This window comes from Orbicella franksi, chromosome 14 (assembly GCF_964199315.1).
Source record: "Orbicella franksi chromosome 14, jaOrbFran1.1, whole genome shotgun sequence".
Lineage (NCBI taxonomy): Eukaryota > Metazoa > Cnidaria > Anthozoa > Scleractinia > Merulinidae > Orbicella > Orbicella franksi.
In genome coordinates, this window is record NC_138158.1 from 11,769,153 (window position 1) to 11,793,411 (window position 24,259).

Here is a 24,259-nt window from a genome sequence, read left to right on the forward strand (position 1 = left end):
ATTAACTACATTGTACCATTAAGAATGTTTTTCTTTCTTAAATTTTTGCATCACATATGCCTTTTCACATGTCACATGCTAGTTTTTGCCCCCGCCCCACACCCCTTCATGTTGCTTTTGCATAATACAACAAATTTAGCATATCATACATAGTACGTACAGTACATGTATGCATTTATTTTTTTTTAACCACATGTACATGTATGTCCAATTTAAAATAGTGTGTCGATAGAATTCAGATTATTAGAATTCTTGTATTAGTTTTCTAAGGGTAGCAAATGCAAGAATATGTTACACGTAATTCTATATTAACATATGACTAGGTCACAATGTACAAATCACTGTTACACTAAAAATGCTAAAACTGCAGTCCAGGATGGACATCAGTAGTGTACCTTCAAAGTTTTGTTTAGCACTGACTCTTCTAAAACGTCAAAACAACGTCTACAGTAACTTAGTCAAAGATGTTTTTCGACCAAACAACTTCGATTCGGTCTTCATCCGTTGAAAAAGCCAGCTGAAATTACTGGCTATCTAATGGTTCACAGTTCTGCGCATGCCATGGCAACAAAATGTAATGAGTGAATGCTGTGCAACATAACAAATCATGCAAGTGACTTGTAAATATTTGGTATGTCAATATATTTGTTACCCCAATTTGGTCTCTCTGAGAATACCAGGCCTCAAGAAAAGGTCTCTTATGGTAATCACAAGCCTTGTCCACAACAGTCATGAGATTAAAGTTTATGTCATGGCCAAACTGATTGGCGTGTTGTGCACAGTTGGAGTTTCTGTCTCCAACTTGAACCACCCTCTTGTGTTCTTTCAATCTTGTTGACAAGACTCTATCTGTCTGTCCATAATAGAAGAAATCAAAGACACGGCAACCGATTTTGTAAACCACACCTCTTGACGTAGGGGGTTTGTCCTTGGGCCGTGGAAAGTGAGCATGTAAAACATTAAAGGTTCGAAACCTACTTTAACATTGTTGTTGTTATCTAATGTTAAAATTACTCTATTTAACTTATTCTCTTAAGGTGTCCTTTCCACCTCCTGACTAAAACATTTCCTGCCCTATTTTTCATTTATGTTAAATGTCTTGTCTGGCAAATTACTAAATGTAGCAATTTGGTCTTCCCTTCTTCAGTAAGGACACTGGAACCCTTGACACTTCTTTTTTGTACAGTTTTTGGGGGACAATGGAGTGAAGGCTCTTCACATGTGTAATGTAAAAAAGACTAGCATTTTTACTGTGTGAACACGCAAAATACTCATGATAATACCTAACAAAAATGAACTTAAAAAGTATCAAGACAAGCATTCACAGTTTGAGAGTCGTCACTGTAAGTTTGCCTTTTCTTGCATTTTCATACTGATGTTGGTATTCTTGACTGAAACTTCTTGTTTGTGATTTTTGAAGTTAGCAAGTACAGTCAAACTACTTCAATATGGATATCAAAGGGACATAGTACAGCGGGCAATTTCTGGTGGTGAGGTAAAGATTGCATGAATTCTAGGCTACCAAGTGGATTGTCTGTAATATAGATCCAACCATATTCTTGATTGTCCATTGGAGGAGGCTTGACTGTACTTATATGTATAAATTGGTGATTTTTCATGACATTTTAAAGTTTGTTAAATAATAAAGGTGGCAAGGGACTTATTCAAGGGACTGCATGCAGTCAATATTTATTTTATAATTTCATTAATAATATTTGTCCAAAGTCTATTGACTGTACTTCATTGAAACATAATCAATAACAGAATGCATGAGTACATTTGAGCTATATCATACAAGCTCTGTATGAGGTATAATCATGATAACACATGATATCATTAACCTCCTTTGTTCTACTCGCAGGGGTTTCATTAACGGCCAGGCACTGGGCAAATTGACCCGCTGTGAAGGGAGTTTTGTCCAGCTGCTTCATAGATAATTTAAATAGTATTGCTAGTACATGCTAGTCCCGGAGGCAAAGAAAACTTGATTTTGTCAGTTATAGTACATGTTATCTCCCTTGTATCTTCAAATTGCGAAGCAAATTCGCCTGTAAATTTGCTCAATGATGCATTGCAGAACATGTTACATGCATGAAAGCCCACTTGAAATGTGTCAAAATTACACGCCAAATAACTCAATATTTTTCTGCTCTGCTGGAGAAAAAGGTCCAGAGGTAGGTGGAGTTTCATGTGAAATAAACTTTAAGTCACAACATATTGAAACAGTTTAATATTTATTTTATGTGTAAAAAAAGCATTGTGAAGTGGGGAGTAAAAAGTTTTTTTGTGGATAATTTTGCTAAGGACAAGTGAATTACTCCCTTTTATATAAAGGAAACTTCAACAAAAGAGGCTATTTTGATTTGAATCTTCATGTTGATGTACTTAAATGTACTTCCACATTTCCCCACAAGGGGAACAGGTCTGAAATTGACCATGAAATTCAATTACCACCAGTTAAAAAACTAGACAGTTCACGGTTCAACGTTATAAATTTGTAACAAAACAGTTTTGAAAATACAATATACCTGGGAATGTTCTTTTCTTTTTTTCTGTTTCTGGCTCTTTGTATATAAAGTGTGAAGGAAGTACGTGTATACAATCATTTCTCAGCCTGGCCTGACTGGCCCCAGAAAGCAACAAAGTTATAGATATTCAACTCAATCAGTTTGCTGTTTTCACTGGTTGCCTAGCACATGACCAATTTCTTTCCCACTGGTTTGAGTTACATTATTCCACAAACAGCAGGCAAAAATATATAACCTGTCCATACTTAATTAAAAATAATAACATGCTCAGTTTCATCATTCTCCTGGACATTGAAAAGCCTTATTTTATGCTTTAAATTCACTTTTAAAACGATGAAAAGAAGCCATCCCACACCTCACGTAGAAAGTCTCTTTACGGTATAGATGCATGCAGAACTCTGCTTTCGTGGTTTGCTAATGGCCCATTTATTTTTTCATGGTTATTTAAAAAAAGCAGAGAATTAAAAACCTCTTGCAAATTTGTTTCTGCTAGAAACCTGTCAAAGCTGGTAATTAAGGAATACTGAATATAAATTCTTATGATACCAACTTTTTATGTAATCAGTAAAAGATTATGAAAACTGATTTCTCCATTTTTATGCTCCAAATTGCAGGAAAATGCTTCTCTGCAAGTTTTTGATTTCAAATTTTCTGGGGGGGCATACCCAGGACCCCCTAGCTTGGCAAGGACCTTCAGACCTTGTATTTGTTCTGCCTGGTTGTCACACCCTAATGCACACCTGCTGAAAAATGTACTGAAACCCCTGTACTTGTAGGGAATCAACGTCAACAAAATGAACTGCTTTATTCTCACTCTATATACAGCATTATTCAAATTGACTGTCATGAAAGTGTAAGGTGAAGTCTTTTAAGGTGGCCGAACAGAGTTTTCAAGAGCTTATGCCTAATTCACCATTACTTTTAAGCTATTTATGCTTTGGCGCTCGTTTTTTGCAAGAGTCAAGGTTAACCACAGAAAAGTTTATTCTCGCATTTTGGCTAAGGTGTGTGCTGTTGCCATGGCAATGGGGCTGGTTAAAAACAAGGTTTAAAAAATTGTTTTTGCTTATTTAAAAAAAATCAAGTCGTTAGATTTTTTTCATCTTTTGCCTACTTTTGCCTACATTAAATCCCTTCTGTCAACACTGTTCTAATAAAATTTTGACATAGGCGATTTTCGTAATTCGCCGTAAATTGTTTTCACCACGTTCTGTATTATTAAAAATTCCCTATGTCAAAATTCAGATTTTTTGCGATAGATCATTCACGTGGTTTCTGTACGATTTTTTTGCCAAATTTCTTGAAATTCTAACGACTGAATCGTCAGAAATCCGCAAGTTTCTGCAAAAGCAATCGGTCTCAATTTTTCGAGATGTGCTGCATGTGCTGCATTTAACTGGGTTCTTTCGGTAAAAAAGAGAAAGCTGAGAATTGCTGGTTTCTTTGCGTCGTTACCTTTTCTAACATATCTTTGTAATAAAAGACTAAAGCCATCAATACACTGCGTTCAATAATAGGGAAAAAAAATAGCACAGATAGTGCGGGTATTGAGTAAATAAAATGATCGCTCTTTGCAATCCTTGTGCGCGCGCTCAATTGCATCAGCAAAAGCGTGCATGAAAACTGTGTTCGGCCACCTTAAACCAATACATGGTGGTCAAGCTATGTAATCCCAATGTTGGTTTTGGCCAAGAAGATAAACATGAACATTTGGGGTCAACAGTGAAACAGCCTGCACAACTTTTTGAATCTTATGATCAAAAAACTCAAGCAGGCTCACTTGCACAGCGTGATTATTTTATGTCCTGGAAGTATAATGGGGCTAATGTTATATGTACATACAGTTGTAGTGTATTAGAAGCAAGCTTACTTGTCTGATTCCTGCAAACTTGGCAGTTGATATTTTATCCAAATCACTGTCAATATAGCAGTTGACATCTGTTTGTAATTTGAGCCATGCATTGTGAAGTCTTTCTTTAGCAGTCTTACCAGATACTGTGGCTGGAGCATTCTTACCCTTGAAGATAATGACACAAATATATAATATTAAATAAATGTAATAATGAACACAAAGTTTACAAACAAAGTTTGATTTCAAGAAGAGCTTAAGAGGCGCCCTCTGTAAATTTCAACTATGGTCATTTGGACCAGAAAAAATCAAATTCCTCAAACTTTCTCAGATGAATGGTCTAGATAAGTGATTCACAAAAATAGAACTTTCAGTTTGATTCGATTCATATTTTAGCGCTGGGGCCACCATCTTGGTTTTGCCCCTCTGAGAAGGCTTTCAGTGGCCATTTTAGGGCACATTTTTAACAATGTGCCATACAAAGAACACAATATAAATCCGGGTGAAAACCCTTTATTCGAGACAAGCAAATGTTTCTTGTTACGTTGAGAGGCTGTTTTGGCAATATGATCATCATCTGATTTTTTTACAGAATTTTAAATTTCTTCCCTTTCGGACTACTCATGAAGCGCCATAAAAAGGCGAAATTTAAAGGAAAATATCGCCAAAAGTACATCACTTGAGATCCCAAAACTGCCCTCCACTTAAAGAGCAATGTCTCACCTGTAAAAATATGCAATAAAATTTTGGGGCAGTTAAAACTGTAAAATGTTAGAAGAAGAAGTTTAAGCTGTGCTTTTGTCAACAAAGACCGCCGTCCTAATTAGCATAATAACGTGAAAATAACGATGCACAGAGAAAATAATGATATATTCCACTTACCTCGCGACATGTCGACAACTGGATGTTCCACAATACCTCATGTTATATTATCAGTAGGTTTCAGCCACATTTTCGGTGATTAGTGTACAAAATCACTCTGAGACATCACAACGGTTAAGCAGATTTCAACTCTCTGAAGCCCAGACTCTTCATAACATGTATCAATATTATTTGTCTTTCGCCTCATAAGCCACTGTTTACAAGAAGTTTAACAGTTTGCTGAGATCCTAACTGACCCAGACGTCTGTTAGCAGCCTTTAAAATCCTATTAATCAAGTATTCTGATCAAGAACTCGTTTAAGCTCAGTTCTGTTTTGATCTGTTGTGCACCCGCCATTATTCCACAGATTACATAACATTTGACAAGTGCACATTCCGACGGGCAGGGGTAGGGTGGGTAGGACGTGAAAATGTAACCGACCTTAAAGCCATTTTACACATTTCTTTGGCTAAACTAGTAACTGGCTTTCCCAGAATGATTTGAACATGAGCTTCTGCTTGGAAATTTGAGGAATTTTCTAAGTTATTTTTTGCAGGGTAGGTTGGGAGTGGGGGGGGGGGGGGGGAAGGGATGTGCATTGTATTAATAAAAAAGAAGAAGAAGTAAAGTAACCGATAGACAGTATCAGGTCAAAAGATTATCTGTATATAATCTCTTGATCAGCTTTATCAGTTCATCACTGAGGCCCTATTAGGGGTTTTCAGGATACTGGATATTTGGGTAAAAAATTAATAGCATACAAGAAATTTAGGGGGAAAATTAATGGGGTAGAGCATGTTTAGATCAGATAAAGCGGGACACTTGTGTCTTTCGCTGCTGGAAGTGCCATCAAATTTTGCGAAAGGTAACAGACTGATGAATAGTACGCAGGAAATAATGGTAAGCGGCGTTTTATTGAAACTCCTTACATTTTCTTAGCTGTTACACTTTTGCATCAGAAAAGGAAATGTTCAGAAAATTACTGAAGAGCAGTTAAGGACAGTGCCTTCTTTTTTGTGGGTACACGGTCTGTGCATCACGTAAGGCATGGTTTAAACGCCAGGTGCACGCTTGGGTTGGAATTGATTTAATTGACTACCCTACCAAGCGCGCGACTTAAAAAAGAATCCTATTGTGGCTGAAACAAATTTCGCACTAAAATTACGAGCCTTTACTAAAACCAGGATTACCAGAAAAGCAGCATATTGCTAAGCACTAACTGTGAACGGCTTTCCAGCTGAAAAACTAGCTTTTATTGTATCTGTAAAAAACAAATCAAACTGAAATCCAACTGTAGATGGCATAATGGGCGCGCAAAACAACTGCGAGAGACGTCAATGTTTAACTTACTTGGGAAGTAACAGAAAAAATGTAACAGACACCGACAAAGTTTTCGAAAGGATGAAAAAACTCATTTAACTTTTGAAAAAGGGGTGATTACAGCTAAATTTTGTGTTGTGAAATGGAAGTGGCAAGCCCATTCAACAAGTCATTAGTTTTTGGCTGTGAGGAAAAGCTATCGGTGTAGACTGTGTTTTGACAAAGGAGTGCCGTCCAGGGACGCTTAAAGCGCTGTGGCGACGATTTTGTTATTTAAACATATCAAAAGTGGTTTTTATGTCATGGTTTATGTTGTAATGCGAGAAATTCGTGTTAAACGGTATAGAATTCGGGACACATTTAATTCTCTGTTCATTTCTCTAGCCCCGTCTTTATCAATCTATTCAGGGTAACAAGTGTGGGCTTTGAAATTACTAACAAGGAGCTGCATTACCTAACCTCGAAACCACTAAAATCTGATACAAAACTTTCATATTCCACCGTGATATGAGTACTAAGAGTCCGGAATAAATGATTATAGCAGTTGGCATACTTTTATTTTATCCTAAATAGCAGACCACTGTTGCAGCCCCACAGTGAGAGGGGGGTGGGGGGGTGGAGAGTGTCGGTGTATCCTTTATCCTAACCTATTAGTTTTTGTCCTAAATATCTTGTATCCTGTTAAATCCAGCTTAACAATTTCCTACTCAAATAATGTCCTGTTTTATCTAATCTAAACATGATCTACCCCATTAATTTTCCCCTAAATTTCGTGTATCCTCTTAACTTTTTACCCAAATATCCAGTATCCTGAAAACCCCTAATAGGGCCTCAGTGATGAACTGATAAAGGTGATCAACATTATTAGATTATATACAGATCATAATCTTTTGACCTGATACTGTCTATCAGTTACTTTACTTCTTCTTCTTTTTTATTAATACAATGCACATCCCTTCCCCCCCCCCCCCCCCACCCCCAACCTACCCTGCAAAAAATAACTTAGAAAATTCCTCAAATTTCCAAGCAGAAGCTCATGTTCAAATCATTCTGGGAAAGCCAGTTACTAGTTTAGCCAAAGAAATGTGTAAAATGGCTTTAAGGTCGGTTACATTTTCACGTCCTACCCACCCTACCCCTGCCCGTTGGAATGTGCACTTGTCAAATGTAACGCAATCTGTGGAATAATGGCGGGTGCACAACAGATCAAAACAGAACTGAGCTTAAACGAGTTCTTGATCAGAATACTTGATTAATAGGAGAATTTTAAAGGCTGCTAACAGACGTCTGGGTCAGTTAGGATCTCAGCAAACTGTTAAACTTCTTGTAAACGGCGGCTTATGAGGCGAAAGACAAATAATATTGATACATGTTATGAAGAGGGCTTCGGAGAGTTGAAATCTGCTTAACCATTGTGATGTCTCAGAGTGATTTCGTACACTAATCACCGAAAATGTGGCTGAAACCTACTGATAATATAACATGAGGTATCATGGAACATCCAGTTGTCGACATGTCGCGAGGTAAGTGGAATATATCATTATTTTCTCTGTGCATCGTTATTTTCACGTTATTATGCTAATTAGGACGGCGGTCTTTGTTGACAAAAGCACAGCTTAAACTTCTTCTTCTAACATTTTACAGTTTTAACTGCCCCAAAATTTTATTGCATATTTTTACAGGTGAGACATTGCTCTTTAAGTGGAGGGCAGTTTTGGGATCTCAAGTGATGTACTTTTGGCGATATTTTCCTTTAAATTTCGCCTTTTTTATGGCACTTCATGAGTAGTCCGAAAGGGAAGAAATTTAAAATTCTGTAAAAAAGTCAGATGATGATCATATTGCCAAAACAGCCTCTCAACGTAACAAGAAACATTTGCTTGTCTCGAATAAAGGGTTTTCACCTGGATTTATATCGTTTTCTTTGTATGGCAAATTGTTAAAAATGTGCCCTAAAATGGCCACTGAAAGCCTTCTCAGAGGGGCAAAACCAAGATGGTGGCCCCAGCGCTAAAATATGAATCGAATCGAACTGAAAGTTCTATTTTTGTGAATCACTTATCTAGACCATTCATCTGAGAAAGTTTGAGGTATTTGATTTTTTCTGGTCCAAATGACCATAGTTGAAATTTACAGAGGGTGCCTCTTAAAACTGCCTTTCCTGAAAACAAAGTCATGACGCATGATGTACTTTGAACTGAATTTAAGGTCAAAGTGATTTCAAACTATTTTCAGTTTCATTTGTTCCGGATATATTACACTGTGATATGATGCTAAGATACAAAGCAAACTAATTTGAAATCAATTTGAATTAAAATCTGTTTTGAACCACATACAGCTACAAATAAACTGAATGTCATCCAACATTAAACTAAAACAATCATGCATGCTCATTTTAAAAGTAATAAGATCATGCTCATTTTTGCATCACTGACAGTGAAATGGCAATCCATTTTGGTATTTTCTAAAAACAAATTCAAGGATCTTTAGAAGACTTAAGGATCTTGCCCATCCTCAATCATCTCTAAAAAACACTCACTAAGGATAGCATCTCCAAGCAAATACTTATGCTACACAAAAATAAGTACTCAGCCCTCTCAAAATGTTTTGCAGCATTGGTAGCATAACTGGAATATAAGCCACAACTTTAGGAATCGAAATATTATCTTCTGCTGGTACATTTTGAGAGGTCTGATAGAAAAGAAGTAATTTAACATACAAATAATTTCTTCCTCTTTGCTGGCTGTGTGTCTTGGCCTTCAGCTGCAGGTTTGTTCAGATCCTGGAGACAGCTCCTAACAAGCACACAGTCTTTCATGATCTTGTTCAGGTTTCCTGTCTGTGGATTCTCAAACTGCCTATCCCCAAAACTTGACAGCTACATTTCAAAAATTTCTTAAATTAAAAGTTGATCAGGAATATGATAACAGTTAATCCATGGAAATGCACATAATAATAAATACCTGCTTATCCCTAAAGTTATTTTAGATCACTGCTGGCTTCAGAAATACCAGGTGGGTTGGGAAGTAGCCAATTCAGTGACACAAATTTTACTCACATGCACATCTCAAGCAGCTTTACGTGCATCTAAATGATCCTCCACAAAAACATCCAATCAATGCACGTGGTAACATTATCTGCAGAAGAACTGGATGCCACACCTTAAGGTGGCTCAAAACAGTTTCCAGCACTTAGATTTTGATCGGTCGTTATAACCACTCTTCATCACTTGATGCCACAATCATGGTATCAAAAAACTGCCCAATCATTAGTAAACACATTGTTATCATTTTTGTGACATAAAGTGTTGGAAACTGTTTTGAGCCACCTTAAAAAGCCTTAGAAGGATTCCCTTAGTTTGTAATAAGGCCTATATAGGGCATAAACTCTCTTAAGCGCCGGCTAAATGATCGCAACATTGTTAGCCTGGTATCTGCAAGCCCTGGGCAAACGATTGCAATATTTTGATGCAATATATCACAACATATCGCAACATTGTTGGGCGCAACATGTTGCGCACATTTGGCCATCCTGTTATGATGTGTTGTGACACGTTAGGTCTTGCAAATCAAACTAGTGCGCATGCCCTGGCACAACACTGTTGCACGAACCTGACCAAATGAGTACAGCATCATGCAAATCGTAATATCCATGAGTGTTGCATGAATAATTTGACTGTTTTCGAACTTGAGCCAACAACACCCAACAGGTTCTAATAGGTCACAACAGGGTGGCCAAACACACACAACATGTTGCGCCCAACAATGTTGCGATATGTTGCATTGAAATGTTTTGATCATTTGGTTAGGGCTTCTCTTGCCAAAAAAAAAACATTTCAATTTAACATGTCTTAATTGATTAAAAGTTGCAATTACAACAAGGACTTTATCTCTTATGCAATAAGAACATTACTGTAATTTGAATTCCCCAATTCACTTGCCCATTGGGTATAGAATACAGTTAGAATCCACAACCAAACTACAAAACAAGCCTCAGGCTATTAGACACAACTTTCTTTGCATGCTACGGTAAATGCCACTGTGCTGGTTATTTTAGCACTCAATTGTGTATCATTGTACAATTGTACCATATACACACTTACACAAGTCATTTTATTCATTTTCAGCTGTAGTACTGACAAATACTGAACTATTGATTAAATATCATTTTAACTAACTAAAAAGAAATTACTTACTGGTCTAAATTTTGAAGGAGGAACTGGAAAGATTTCTAAAAAGAACATGTCTGCTGAACAGCACCTCCTTTTTGCAGTTGGAGATGGATAAGCTCCGAAAAGAATGTTTAGAAAGTCACCATATCTTTCCCAGACTTTAAAAATATGCTTTTGGACTTCAATTGGAGTCAAAAACACTTGTACCATGAGTTTCTTCACTTCTTCATCACTTTGTGTTGCCAGAATGTCAGCAGTGTCTCTAGAGCTTGATGTTCCATTCTCTAAAAAATGTTATAAAGGATTAGTCTCTTGCAAACTACATGTAACCACTATTTTTCTTCACACACAAAATTTTGCTTGCTTTGACTACATGTAGAAACTTCACACAACACAAACACTTTAGAGCCTTCCACCAAATGCCCTAACAATAAGATCTGCCTGTAAACATGTTACAAGCACTGTAGAGGTTACCTCAAATCCACCTGAATGAAACAGTAACATGGGTAACTTACTGTCAAAACTACCAGGCTCAGACAGGTCTTGAAAAAAACTTGAATTCCAGCTTGCTCTTGGGACAAGTAGCTCTCAAATTTTGCGTGACCTGCACAAGTCTTAGTTTGCTCTTTTAATGATTTAGTAGGCCAATGACTTGCTTGATCTCTTGCCCATCGGGCAAGTGAGAATGAAAAGTTACTTGCCCAGAAGGAAAATCTACTTGTCCAGGACAATGGAATGGCACTTTTTTGAGCCTTGTCATAGTACCAAAAAACATGACAGTACTATTCCTGTACTGCAGATGTCTACATTTCGCAGATACATGTGTATACTAGTGAATGTTGCAGTTTAAAATAATTTGGTTTTACACTAAAAAAAGTTTCAATTAGAAAGATAACAAATATATGTCAGTAATAGTTAAAAAGGGCATTATAAAGAAACATCAAGAGAAGATAGGTACCCTTGACCTTCTACACAAACATCTCCTATAGCTGGTGATTTCCTTACATTTATTTAACATGCTAGACACTGGTTTATAATAATTCTCACCCTGACTCTGAAGTCTATCATCAGCACCAACACTATCCTCTGTGCCATTTGCTGCAGGAGCTGAATGTTTTTTTAAATGTTCATTGATTGCCTGTGTCTTCACCCATTTATTAGCCTCACGAGCTGACAATGCCTTCAAAAACACACGGCTGTTATATTCACTCCTAACATCTCGAGATGGTGCTTTGCAGCCAGGACAATACCGTCTCTTGTTAACCATGTGGCTCCGCATGAATTCTTTGATTATCCGGTGCCTACAGTTTGTGACATTTTTAGCCACTGATTTTTGCAATGCCTCTTTTTGGTCTATGCCATTTAAGACTTTTTTGACATGTTTGTCTAGAGTTGCAATGCATGTATCTTCAAGTTGAAGGGAATTACTATTAGACTCAGCACCATTCAAAGCAGTAAAGACAATCTGTTGAAGTTCCTCTGCAACAGCAATTAAACCATAGTCCAGCACCTTCATCTGGCTACAAGACAAAAGTTACCAGCTTCAGATTATACTGTTTTACATACTAGGCTTCTAACATCCTTTAATTGGATCGAGTGGAGCACAATTCAGGGATTAATTATGCAAGTAATTTTCCAAATCAGATACGTGTGAAGCACAAGGTCGATTTGAAATTACGAGCTCAATTACTCCCTACATTGTACAATATGAGGTCCAATTACTAATTAATCGCAACTATGACAAATTTCAGAATTAAAAATGTCTTTTGAGAGCTTCTTTTGAGTGAAAACATCAGTAGCGCTTTTCATAAGTTTTGAAAACTGTAGGAAACATTGCAAAGGAAGCCATTAAAGCGCACATAATTGATGTGTGAATCATGTGGACATCCAATCACAAAAAGTTCAAATTGGAGACCTGTAATTGGTCACCCATGTGATTGCACCTCAACTACATGACAAATAGGTGAGCAGAGAACCAATCACGATCAAGAATTTTGTTATAGATACGATTAGAAAGTTAAGGTGAGGTGGGGAAGAGAAATGAATTTGAATATTGAATTGAACTCCATTGTTTTGTTTAGGATAATTACAATTTCTAATCAGTAAGCAATCATCACAAATGAGTGCAATTTGAGACTAACACTGCCCTTTCAACTGAAACTAAGGGACAGACTGATTACTTTTTGATCTTCTCATCTCCTTGCCCTTTTTCTGTCACAAGAGTTACATACCAATGGCTAACTACCAGTATTCTTTAAGTTCATTTCTTTACATTTCTGCTAGACCATATGTTAGGTTATTTTCTACTTGTTCAGCAAACTTCACATCACGTTGACTTTAAAGGATTGTTTGCATCATTTGTTGGTCATCACCACACATTAGATCACAAAGTGGATGGGTGTATAGATCATGGCTTATTAGAGGCATATCATAGTACTTACAGATACCAGTATCCTACCCTAACAGAAGCAATAATGTATTGATAGAGATATGACACATTTTCAAGAAAAGTGCTCTGAAAAACAATACTATTCAACAACTGTTCAACTGCTGCTGCTATCATCCAAACTGATGTGAATCAATTACACCCAGCCCATTTCATGAAGTTTGATTAGGCGTAGAAATTTTCATAGAGCTCTTCAACTCTACAGTAGTATTTTGAATGTTTAAGCTCCATTTGTCTTGGATATGCGTGCACCGTAGAGGTGTAGTGGCGTATAGTTATTGTAGCAAATATTATATCACTTAGGGAATGTTGAGTGTTATTATGGATTGCAATGTTTTAATAATTGTTTTCAATTTACAATTCTGTATTGAGTTTACCCTGACTACGCTCTACGCTATATGCTCTTCCATCTACGGTCAACGCACCATGCTCTTAAAGCTCTTACACTCCATGTTCCACAATCTATGCTCTACGTATTTACGAGTTTATCAGTTCAAGAATTTTTTACTACTCTCTACACTAGCCTAGAGGCTTAAACAACCAGTAGAGTGATATTATTGGGTTGCGAGTGCGAGTTTCTCGATCATCTGCGATGCTGTAATTTTTGTAATTGTAATTTATTCAGTGGCTTTCTTTATTATCTCATAATTATACAATGTATATTAGAGTGTTATTAAAGTGTTATTACGGTTTACAGTATTTTAATAGTCTTTTTAATGTACAATTCTGTATTGAGTTTTCCCTCTACGCTCTATGCTTTATGCTGTATGTTCTACCATCTACATTCCCCTCTCTACATTCTACCAGCTACTCTCTTCAATCTACGCTCTACGCTCTATGCTCTACCATCTACCCTCTAAGTCCATCTACGCACTACGTTCTACCAGCTACTCTCTTCGATCTACACTCTATGCTCTACCATCTACCATCTACCATCTACCCTCTAAGCCCATCAATGCTCTACTCTCTACATCCTACCAGCTACTCTCTTCGATCTACGCTCTACGTTCTACAATCTACCCTCTAAGCCCATCTGCTTGGAAGGTTATTGGAATATTTTAATTTTTTTTAATTTTTTAATTTTTTAACGAAGACTAGTGAGCAGCAGAAAGGAAGACTTCTTGTAGTTGTAAGCTTTTTCGTTCATTTCCGACGCGTTTCATCTCTGTCTGAGACTTCTTCAGGGAATGATTACAACTAACATTGAACAGCATATATAGCACATAAGCGTACCTAAGTTTACTTCCCATGGAAGTGAATAACTGCTGAAACATGCTGTAAATGGACGTTACAAGAAATGCCTATGTTATTGCATGTTGTCCTATTTTGGGGGCCTACGATTAGCGCTAATTGTATGGCCCCCCAAAAACATACTATTTACACAGATGTGCTAAAGTAGTAGTAGATTTATAACTGACAATACAATCTAAATCTGGTTAAAGTCTGTGGATAACCAGCTTGATGTTAGTGGTTCTCAGTTAAACCATTAATTCAAACTTGAAATGAACAGCAATCTCTATGACGAATTACGACCCTAAAAACTAGTAAACAACATCTCCCCTTGGTTGCAAAACATCCACTAGGCGTTCAAAGTCACATGACCTAAGTTTTCACACTTCAAGTACACTGTAACAAAATGTCCTTAACATCAGTTAGCATGACTACAGTGAAATGTAGACTTAAAGACTACCTACCATTCTACCACTGCACAATTTACATTTCAGCGAAAGCCATTTAGTTACTGTATTTAACCTCCCCGAATAAAGGAAGTAAAAACCCAACTGGGTAGCCGTGAAGCCCAAGGTGCTTCCAGAATTTCTCACGTTTCACTAAAGGCTTTAAATGTGGAGCTATTTCTGGTATGGCACATAAGCTTGCCTCTAATAAAGGCCTTCTTGTTGCTCACGGGATAAAACGACTCAAAGGGAATGTACAGATACTTATTTTAGTGGCTTTTGATAAATAGAAAACTGCAGAGAGCTAAAATTAGCATCATTGTAAAGAAATAAATCTAGAAATGAAATACTACTTTTGTCAATAACATAGTACATAAGTTTGACACGATCATTCTTGCTATAGAGACAACTAAGAAACTCTAACAGGATTTCTTTGGGACCATTCCAAACAAAAAATATGTCTTTTTTTAATGTTTTATTATTTTTTTTTTTAATCTTTTTTATATATATTGGGGGCCATACGATTAGCACTAATCGTATGGCTCCCAAAATAGAACAACATGCAATAACATGTGCATTAAGGAGTCTTTTTGCAACATCCATTTACAGCATGTTTCAGCAGTTATTCACTTCCATGGGAAGTTAAACTTAGGTACGCTTAAACCATTCCATCAAGAAGTCTCAGTTAGAGACTAAGCGCATTGGAAATAAACGAAAAAAGCTTACAACTACAAGAAGTCTTCGTTTCTGCTGCTCACTAGTCTTTGTTAAAAAATTAAAAAATTAAAAAATAATTAAAATATTCCAATAACCTTCCAAGCAGATGGGCTTAGAGGGTAGATCGTAGAGAGTAGAGCGTAGATTGAAGAGAGTAGCTGGTAGGACGTAGAGAGTAGAGCGTAGATGGGCTTAGAGGGTAGATCGTAGATCGTAGAGCGTAGAGCGTAGATCGAAGAGGGTACAGCTGGTAGGATGTAGAGAGTAGAGCATAGATGGGCTTAGAGGGTAGATGGTAGATCGCAGAGCGTAGATCAAAGAGAGTAGCTGGTAGAATGTAGTGCGTAGATGGACTTAGAGGGTAGAGGGTAGAGTGTAGAGCGTAGATTGAAGAGAGTAGCCAGTAGAACGTAGAGAGTGGAATGTAGATGGTAGAACATATACATGTAGCGTAGAGCATAGAGGGTAAACTAATACAGAATTGTACATTAAAAAGATTATTAAAATACTGTAAACTGTAATAACACTAAACATTTCCCATGCGCTTTAATATTTGCTACAATAATTGTAAGCCTCTACGCCCGTACATAGAGCCGTAGAGTGTAGAGCATAGATGGTAGAGGGTAAACTCAATACAGAATTTTAAATTGAAAACAATTAAAACACTGTAAACCAAATTAACACTTTCAATAACACTTTAATATATATGCGATATATGCGAGGAATATGCTACAAATTGAAATCAAATGTTACAAAATAGGCAGGTAACCATAGTAACAATACACAAGTTTGGCAAAAGTTCTGAAGTAGGAGGTAACGTGTCTTTCCAACACATAGGAGGAGACTGGTGACAAAAGCGTAGAGTTGTAGAACTCTACGAAAATTTCTACACCAAATTGAGCTGCATAAAACGAGCGGCAGAAAAACATTTAATTTCTGCTACAATGTCTTGTTTTTTTGTTTGATTCAGGACTTCATTCAGTGGCAGTTTTTGACCAGTAAATGTATAAAACTTAATCCAGGTCATTTACTTTCATCTAAATCCTTTTGTTTCAAAGTATAAGTGTAGATCACTGGCTACCCAAAAAAACTTAATTAATAATAACTTCATGCTGCACTACAATGATTGTCTGAATAATTTCTGACAAATGAAACAAAGATATATACATGATTGTAAGTAAGTATAATACTAACTTGAACATAAAAATTGCTAATAAAAGTAACACATTTGGTAATAAATATATTCACACTTTCATTCAAATTTCTCATGCTTGCACAAAAATGCTCCTCTGAGGCTTACTTTTGAAGAGAGAAACAAAATAGCAATTGAAAGCTTGGCTGCAAAAGTTGTCAAAATGCCTGACAAAGGCCCACAAGGGGATGAGCAGGCTTGGAATGAGAACTATAAGAAGCTGTGATCATCTCCAGTCAAAATTCTTGTCCATACACACAATGTTGTAAATTATCAATCAGATTGAAGAACCCTATTGATTATGTCGATGTTGCATCTTAACCTTCCTACTTTTAAATACTGGACATGTGTGCACACATGTAGCCACTATTGATCAGTACAAAATGTAGACTGCAGACTGAGAATAAAATTGTTCATATTGTAGACAAAAATTAATGTATACTGAGGTCAAAACCAAAGGAGGGCACATACTGATTTTTACATACTGGTACAAATAATTAAGAAATTGCTAACAAGATAAAAGATAAAACAACAACAAAAAGTAAAGAAATAGCCAGTCATAAAAACAATGCTTTGCTTTTCCCTGTAAAGATATGCTGTATATTCTTCACTCATATCAACATAACTTTATTTCTTTAATTTTTACCGATACTCTTATCCAAAATTATTTCTCACTTACCAAACATGTCATTATATCAATGTATAATACTGCTCTTTATGTGGACATTTACTCATACCATACGTTATTTATGTCTGGTTTACCCTGACATGTTTTGATAACTGTAGAGCATGTTGTTATTCAAAACTGACATCTCACGTGCTGAGTGGGAGGACTATGGAGGATTGAAATTCTATTTAAGAACCAGTATGAGATTGTTGATGGGAGGGACAGTGGCCTCAAGGTTAGTGCATTCAATTCTGGATCAAGAAGTCCTGGCCGGGGTCATTGTGTTGTGTTCTTGGGCATGACCCTTTACTCTCACAGTGTCTCTCTCCACCCAGGTGTATAAATGGGAACTGGCAAATTTAATGCTGGGGGTAACTCTGCAATGGACTAGCATCCCATCCAGGGGGGAGTAGATATACTCCTAGTTGCTTCATGCTACAGAAACCGGGATAAGCTTTGGTCTGATGGGCCACTCGGCTCGTATACAGACTTTACTATGACCATGAGATGCTTGAATATGATGACTATGACCTTGGTGTATTATTTAAAAACAAAATATATGAAGAAGCAGGCAAAGGATAATCCCCAATAATGCAATTAATTTTCCGTTGGAAGATGACCGTGGAAATGCAATTGTGTGACACTAGGTATGTTAGAAGATGACATGTTATGTCATGTTAGACAAAGAAACAATTTTTATGTCTTTTATTCTCAGTCTGAAATTTGTGCCCAGTCTGCATTTTGTACCTAGGTCTGCATCTTGGTTGTGTCCTAGTGTACCGGTACACAGAGGGAATAAGTATCGTACTCCTTTCTTTACAAACCTTTGTTTAGCTGTTGAACATTGCTGGATCTTTTGTATCGGTTCTTGTGAACCGGTACACGAAGAAGGAACCTGCATCTTGCACAGGTGTAGCTGGTCTGGAGTCTGTAGTCTGCATTCAGCAGTCTGCATTTTGTACTGACTGAAGTCACTATTGTAGTCACTATTGTGTGGCCCAGTACGTTTCTCGCTACATCCCAGAGTATGCCACAATCACGATACCGTTACGGGCTCTCACCAAAAAGGAGACACCTTGGCAGTGGTCAGACGAACAGCAACATGCGTTTGACAAACTCAAGGACAGTCTGACTAAGAGTCATGTCATGGCATACTTCAATCCTGCTCAAGAGACCGAAGTGATAGTCGACGCAAGCCCTGTCAGTCTTGGAGGGTTACTAGCACAGAACGGCAAGGTTATCAGCTACGCGAGTCGAGCACTCAGCGATCGTGTGGGCTCTGGAATATTTTCATCTTTACCTTTACGGATCTGAGGTTACACTCGTGACGGATCACAAGCCTCTCCTAGGCGTCTCACAAGCCCACTTCAGCTCGCATGGACCAATGGAAGCTAAGGCTGATGCTGTACAGCTGTCATCTTGTGTATTGGCCTGGAAAGGATGCTGAGAACCCCGCTAACTTCATGAGCAGACACCCAAACCTCCAAGCAACCGCAGAGAGAAATGTTGCCGATGAATATGTGAACTATGTTTGTACCAACGTCATACCAAAGGCTATGACACTTCAAGAGATTCAGGTTGAAACAGAGAAAGATTCCACACTCCAGTCACTGATCAAGGTGATCGAGACAGACTGCTGGACTGATTCTGAGATACTAGACTACAAAAGACTCAAGGACGAGCTACTGGTCTACAGTGGAGTGGTACTGAGAGGTAACAGAATCGTAGTCCCAAACAAGCTGAGAGAAAGAGCCGTAGAGCTGGCACATGTGGGACATCAAGGCATCGTAAAGACGAAGCGTTTAATTCGTGAGAAAGTTTGGTTCCCTGGAATAGACAAGATGGTCTAAGATAAAGTCGATAACTGCCTAGCATGCCAAGCAGTAACTCCAAGCAAGGCATCGTGAATTGAACCTCTGCAGATGACGCCGTTACCTAGTGGACCATGCAAAATGCTGGCAATGGATTTCCTTGGACCATTCCCTTCAGGTGACTATCTCCTAGTTGTCATTGACGAATACAGCTGCTTCCCAGAAGTTGAGATCGTCAAGTCCACATCAGCCAAATCTGTTATCCCGAGGCTCGACACCATATTTGCAAGGCAGGGAATCCCAGACGAGCTGAAGACCGACAATGGCCCCCCTTTGAACGGAGTCGAGTTCAGCAACTTTGCGAAGCATTTAGGATTCCATCACAGGAAAGTTCAACCTCTTTGGCCGAGAGCCAATGGCAAAGCAGAACGTTTTATGCCAAACCTTGAGAAGCGCGTGCAAACTGCTGTCGTTGAGGGCAAAAATTGGAAACAGGAACTGTACAAATTTCTCAGACAGTATCGTGCAACACCGCACACGACCACGAATGTATCCCCAAGTGAAGCACTCAATGGAAGAAAACTCAAGATCACCCTGCCAGAAGTATCACCAACACCAGCTAGAAAGCATACCCTGTAGGAGACTCAGAAGACCATGGCAGAGAGAGAGGCAGAACAGAAGTCAAAGATCAAGGCGTATGCAGACTCGAAACTGAACACAAAACCAAGCAATATCAAACCAGGAGATATAGTGCTTGTGAGACAAACAAAGAAAAACAAATTAAGCACACCTTTTAATCCAGAACCCCTTGTTGTACAGGAAAAGAAAGGATCTATGGTTACGGCTAGCGACGGTTTCAAGTCCATAACGCGAAACTCATCCATGTTTAAAATCATCCCGAAAGATCTGAAAGCTGAAGGAGATCGCAGAGAACAGGAAGAACCAGAGGACTTCCCTGCTGAACAAGCCGAAGTTTCGACACGAGATGAAGATCCAACCCCCTCAAGCGCAAATGACGGAGGCCTGCGGAGGTCACAGAGACAGAGGAGACCCCCAGTAAGGCTCACAGATTATGTCCAAATAATCTACTAGCATAAACACTGAACACTTTAAGAGACCCGTTACTAGAAGGCATGCTTATCGTTTGTTGATGTTATTGTAAAGTTGTTTGATCTAGTTAGTCGACATATATGATTGTAAGTTTATCATCAAGGAGGGGAGAGATGTAGTGTTGTGACATCTGTCAATCATACGAGTACGCGGTCAGAAAGGAGTTCGTACTCCCCTTGTAGTCGGTGCGAGCATGTAGTCAATAAATCAGAGTTGAGTTTAACTTGCGGTGGTTTCACTTAAACGGTACAACACCACAACTATGTCTATAGCATCTTTACCTGTTTAGCTGTAGGGTTTATATTCAATACATAGAATTGACAAATACATCACTTACCATAGAAACACATGCTTTACAGTGTTTGAAAACAAGAGGTCACCGCACTTGAAACATGAGGACCTTAAAATTTGCAGCAATTCCTTGAAAAATAATGGATGATACACAGGCAAGGGAAGTTCCAAATGACCAAAGTGTCCAGGGCAGTAAATATAGTTCTGAGCACAGGTTCCACATAAATCATCTTTGTCTGTTGGCCCAAGTGCTGGATCATAAAGACCTCCAAAGTTTGGGTGCAACAATGAGTCAAATGTTTCTGGATTTGTTAACTTTATGACGCTAAGTTTTTTCGTCTCTTCAGGTGTGTACAAAGCAAGTCTTAATCCTTCTAAATGATGAAAAGGCACGGCAGTTGAGCCAAACATATTTACTTCGATACTGCCTAAAACCTCATGGTTTACAAAGCATCGCCATCTTCGCTCGGTTTTATTCCCACGTGTCTCTTGTTTAAAGTTACGTGACGTACTTTGTGAAGCCCTGAAGATCCGCTGTGTTTTGGACTGTTGTCGCATAAACAAAATAAATGAAAATGGCGGGAGCGACTAGAGCGGTGAGAGTATTTGGCAGCGTAGCTCTGGAACTTGTGGGCTTCAGGTATGAAATTAAAGCACCTCTTTTTTTAATTTTACCTGTTATTACGGCTAATGAACGTGCATAATTTTGCTGAGTTATTCTTCTAGAACCAAGGCTCTATGCGTGGGGTGTAGGGGGAGAGCGGATACTCTGTAAATCTCTGGGCTATGATCAGCTTGATTTTGCAACTCTATTCTAGACTAGGCACCAAAAACCCCTGCCTTATCCCAGACTGGCTATTTTCCATGCAGAATCTTTAACACTATCATAGTCCAACATACGCTATTAACTAAGCCAATGACTAGTAAACTCTAAGCAAACCAGTAACCCAGGCCCGGGGAGGAGGTGGGGACTCCAATAAATTTCGGATAGGTGTGTACCGCGAAGGGACTTAAACCCAGACCCTATTTAAGGATAAATCAAACGAAAATTGATACCCTATTTAAAGCCCAAACCCGAAAAATGACACCCTATGCGAGAGAAAAACAAAAACTCAAAATAACTTGAATGGGTCAACTTTATTTCGTTTCTGTAAGATAACTGGAAGTTACCATCGAGCATATTATAGTAGACTAAGCGTACTTTAATAATATGCCATCATAAACATGCTAAATCTTTTCAGAGTTGTTTTTTTTCCCTGCTGCTACTTTATATGGAACTGAAACAAATAAAATAATCATGTCATCTTTGTACACGTGCAACCACAATCATCAACAACATTTGGTTGTATCAAATAGCTAAAAACTATGGTTGGCCATTCGTTTCAAAATTATGACAGGGTATACGCGGGTTTTTCTGCCACATATACATGTTTACATACGTTACGTATGGGCTTTAAGCTCATATATACGACCATTTAGATCGTGTATATACGCATTTTTAAGGTAAAGTCTGCATGCGAGCCAAGTGGCCCATCAGGCCGGAGCTTATCCCGGTTTCCGTAGCATGAAGCAACTAGGAGTATTTCTACTCCCCCCTGGATAGGATGCTAGTCCATCGCAGGGTTACCCCCAGCATTAAGTTCGCCGGTACCCATTTATACACCTGGGTGGAGAGAGGCACCTTGAGAGTAAAGTGTCTTGCCCAGGAACACAACACAATGACCCCGGCCAGGGCTCGAACCCGGACCGCTCGATCCGGAGACGAGCGCACTAACCATGAGGCCACCGCGCCTCCCACGCATTTTTAAAGGGTCACATAATTGCGTAAATTCAAGCGTGGGGATATGCGAAACAAATGCCCAAATATACGCGTCCTACAAGGACGCATATATATGCGTGCTAAAATGCGTGTATGTGCGGGTCTCGTAAATTGCGTTGTATATGCCAGTACGAAATTTGCCTTTTAAGAGGATGGCTGTTCGTGTATGATAGCAATGAAAATTACTTTAACTAGAGATCGTAAATATGGCGGCAGTGGTGAAATGGCTTGTCTTGGTCTAACTGCTATTTAATGTTTGTAACTGCAGCTCCCCCAGTGACTGAACTTCTAGAAACAGTTGTGCGTCTTTTGAATGACTGTTCAAGATTTTATACTAACACTAAGAAAGTGACGAAGCCGCAATAACGAGCACCAAATGCGGCGTAGCCACGAGGAGCCTGGGAGGTTCCTGCTCGTTTTCGCAGCTTTGTCGTTTTGTGCGCTCGTGCTCAAATTGCTTTAAAAATTGCTAAACTGCCAAGCTACGCAGGCTAATCCTTTAGTTGACTCATTAGACAGAGGTACCAAGGCGAATGCTGGGAGGATACGGCCTCTAGAATCGCTGGTGAGACAAATGCAATATTTACTACTAGATGGGAAATGTTTGCATTAAGGGCAGTTTCATGCACCTCAGTGTATTCCCATTAGGGCTTTGCCAACTGTATCAGCTTGTAATGGAAGAGTGGGTTGTCCAGCCTATGATATATCAATACCTCAAGGGGAGTTTTAGGAAACAGAATGTGATTTTAGTGTAAGTCCTATTGGGTCTTCACAAGATAATTCATCTGGTTGCGTGTTATCATCAAATGTGTCCTTGACAGCTAGTATTTCCAGTATTACATATATCTTGTAAAATCACCGCGTTCACCCATATTGGTTGTGCATACAGCAGGGTTATTCCATGCCTCAACTAGGAGGTTTAAGTGGTTGTTAATTCTGGAAAGAAATGTGTAATACAAACAGAACAGATCGATTATGCTGGTCGATTCTAGGATGTCATTTTCTTCCATCTGGTAGAACAGAGTGTAGTAGAACTGACTGACTTAAATAGAGACTTCTCTCTAGAGACGCTCAATTCACTGGTTGTGTACAGACAACCCAGCAATGTTGCTTCCCCTATTAAATCCCCTGTGTCATAGCATAGCTCTTCCTGCCTCTAAATTTTCATCCCCTTCGTCTGAACACACTCTAGAGGGCAATCCATAACTTTGCACAGCAGCTAAGAAGAGAGCGAGCCCAGTCGCAGCAGAATTGTTTGCTGCACAACTTAAAGTCTAAAAACCCTGTCAAAGCCACCATGTATTACAAACCTCCAACTGACAAGGCAGTGTAGTCCATCAATGTGCCAGAGAGAATTAGGTCCTCTGACGCTGTCAACACGCCTTGTGATGGTATTGAACCACCTCAAATCAGACCCTGCTGGGTCAGTTCGAAAAAAAACTTTCCCTTTATGCACTCTGACCATACATATTTCTACTTCACAAATGACCCAGCAAAAAACTGATACCAGAATTGGAAAACCCACTTTAGTCTTATGTCTCGAATCATCAGGGCTGGGTTGTTCGAAAGCCAGTTAACGCTAACCCAGGATTAAAAGTTAACCCAAATATAAATTTTTCTCTATAAGAATGTCTTCCACTGCTTATACTTTGTGTAGTTTGAGATTACTCAAGTTCAAAACTGAACTGCAAACATTTCCCATCTATGTAGTAAGTATTGAATTTGTCTCACCAGCAATTCAAGAGGCAGAATTCTCTTAGCATTCGCTTGCGCACTTCTGTCCAATGAATAACTAAACGG

The 24,259-nt window shown here is 38.5% G+C and overlaps 2 protein-coding genes across 5 annotated transcripts in view; one reads left to right on the forward strand and one right to left on the reverse strand.

The window, feature by feature from the left end:
* The window catches only part of LOC145467660 (DNA-directed RNA polymerase I subunit RPA1-like), a 67,559-nt gene extending 46,449 nt beyond the window's left edge, over positions 1-21,110 (reverse strand). For all 3 annotated transcript variants that reach the window (XM_081451255.1, XM_081451254.1, XM_081451253.1), the window contains exons 1-5: positions 20,687-21,110; positions 11,778-12,250; positions 10,755-11,014; positions 9,279-9,437; positions 4,399-4,545 (exon numbers count right to left, since the gene is read on the reverse strand). In XM_081451255.1, the coding sequence (XP_081307381.1) occupies positions 4,399-4,545; positions 9,279-9,437; positions 10,755-11,014; positions 11,778-12,250; positions 20,687-21,051 (1,404 nt within the window). In that variant the 5' untranslated portion in view covers positions 21,052-21,110. The remainder of the gene's footprint in view (positions 1-4,398; positions 4,546-9,278; positions 9,438-10,754; positions 11,015-11,777; positions 12,251-20,686) is intronic.
* A 92-nt stretch (positions 21,111-21,202) lies between these two features.
* The window catches only part of LOC145467665 (DNA mismatch repair protein MutS-like), a 36,459-nt gene continuing 33,402 nt past the window's right edge, over positions 21,203-24,259 (forward strand). For both annotated transcript variants that reach the window (XM_081451266.1, XM_081451267.1), the window contains exon 1: positions 21,203-21,280. In XM_081451266.1, coding sequence (XP_081307392.1) covers positions 21,210-21,280 — 71 coding nt within the window. In that variant the 5' untranslated portion in view covers positions 21,203-21,209. The remainder of the gene's footprint in view (positions 21,281-24,259) is intronic.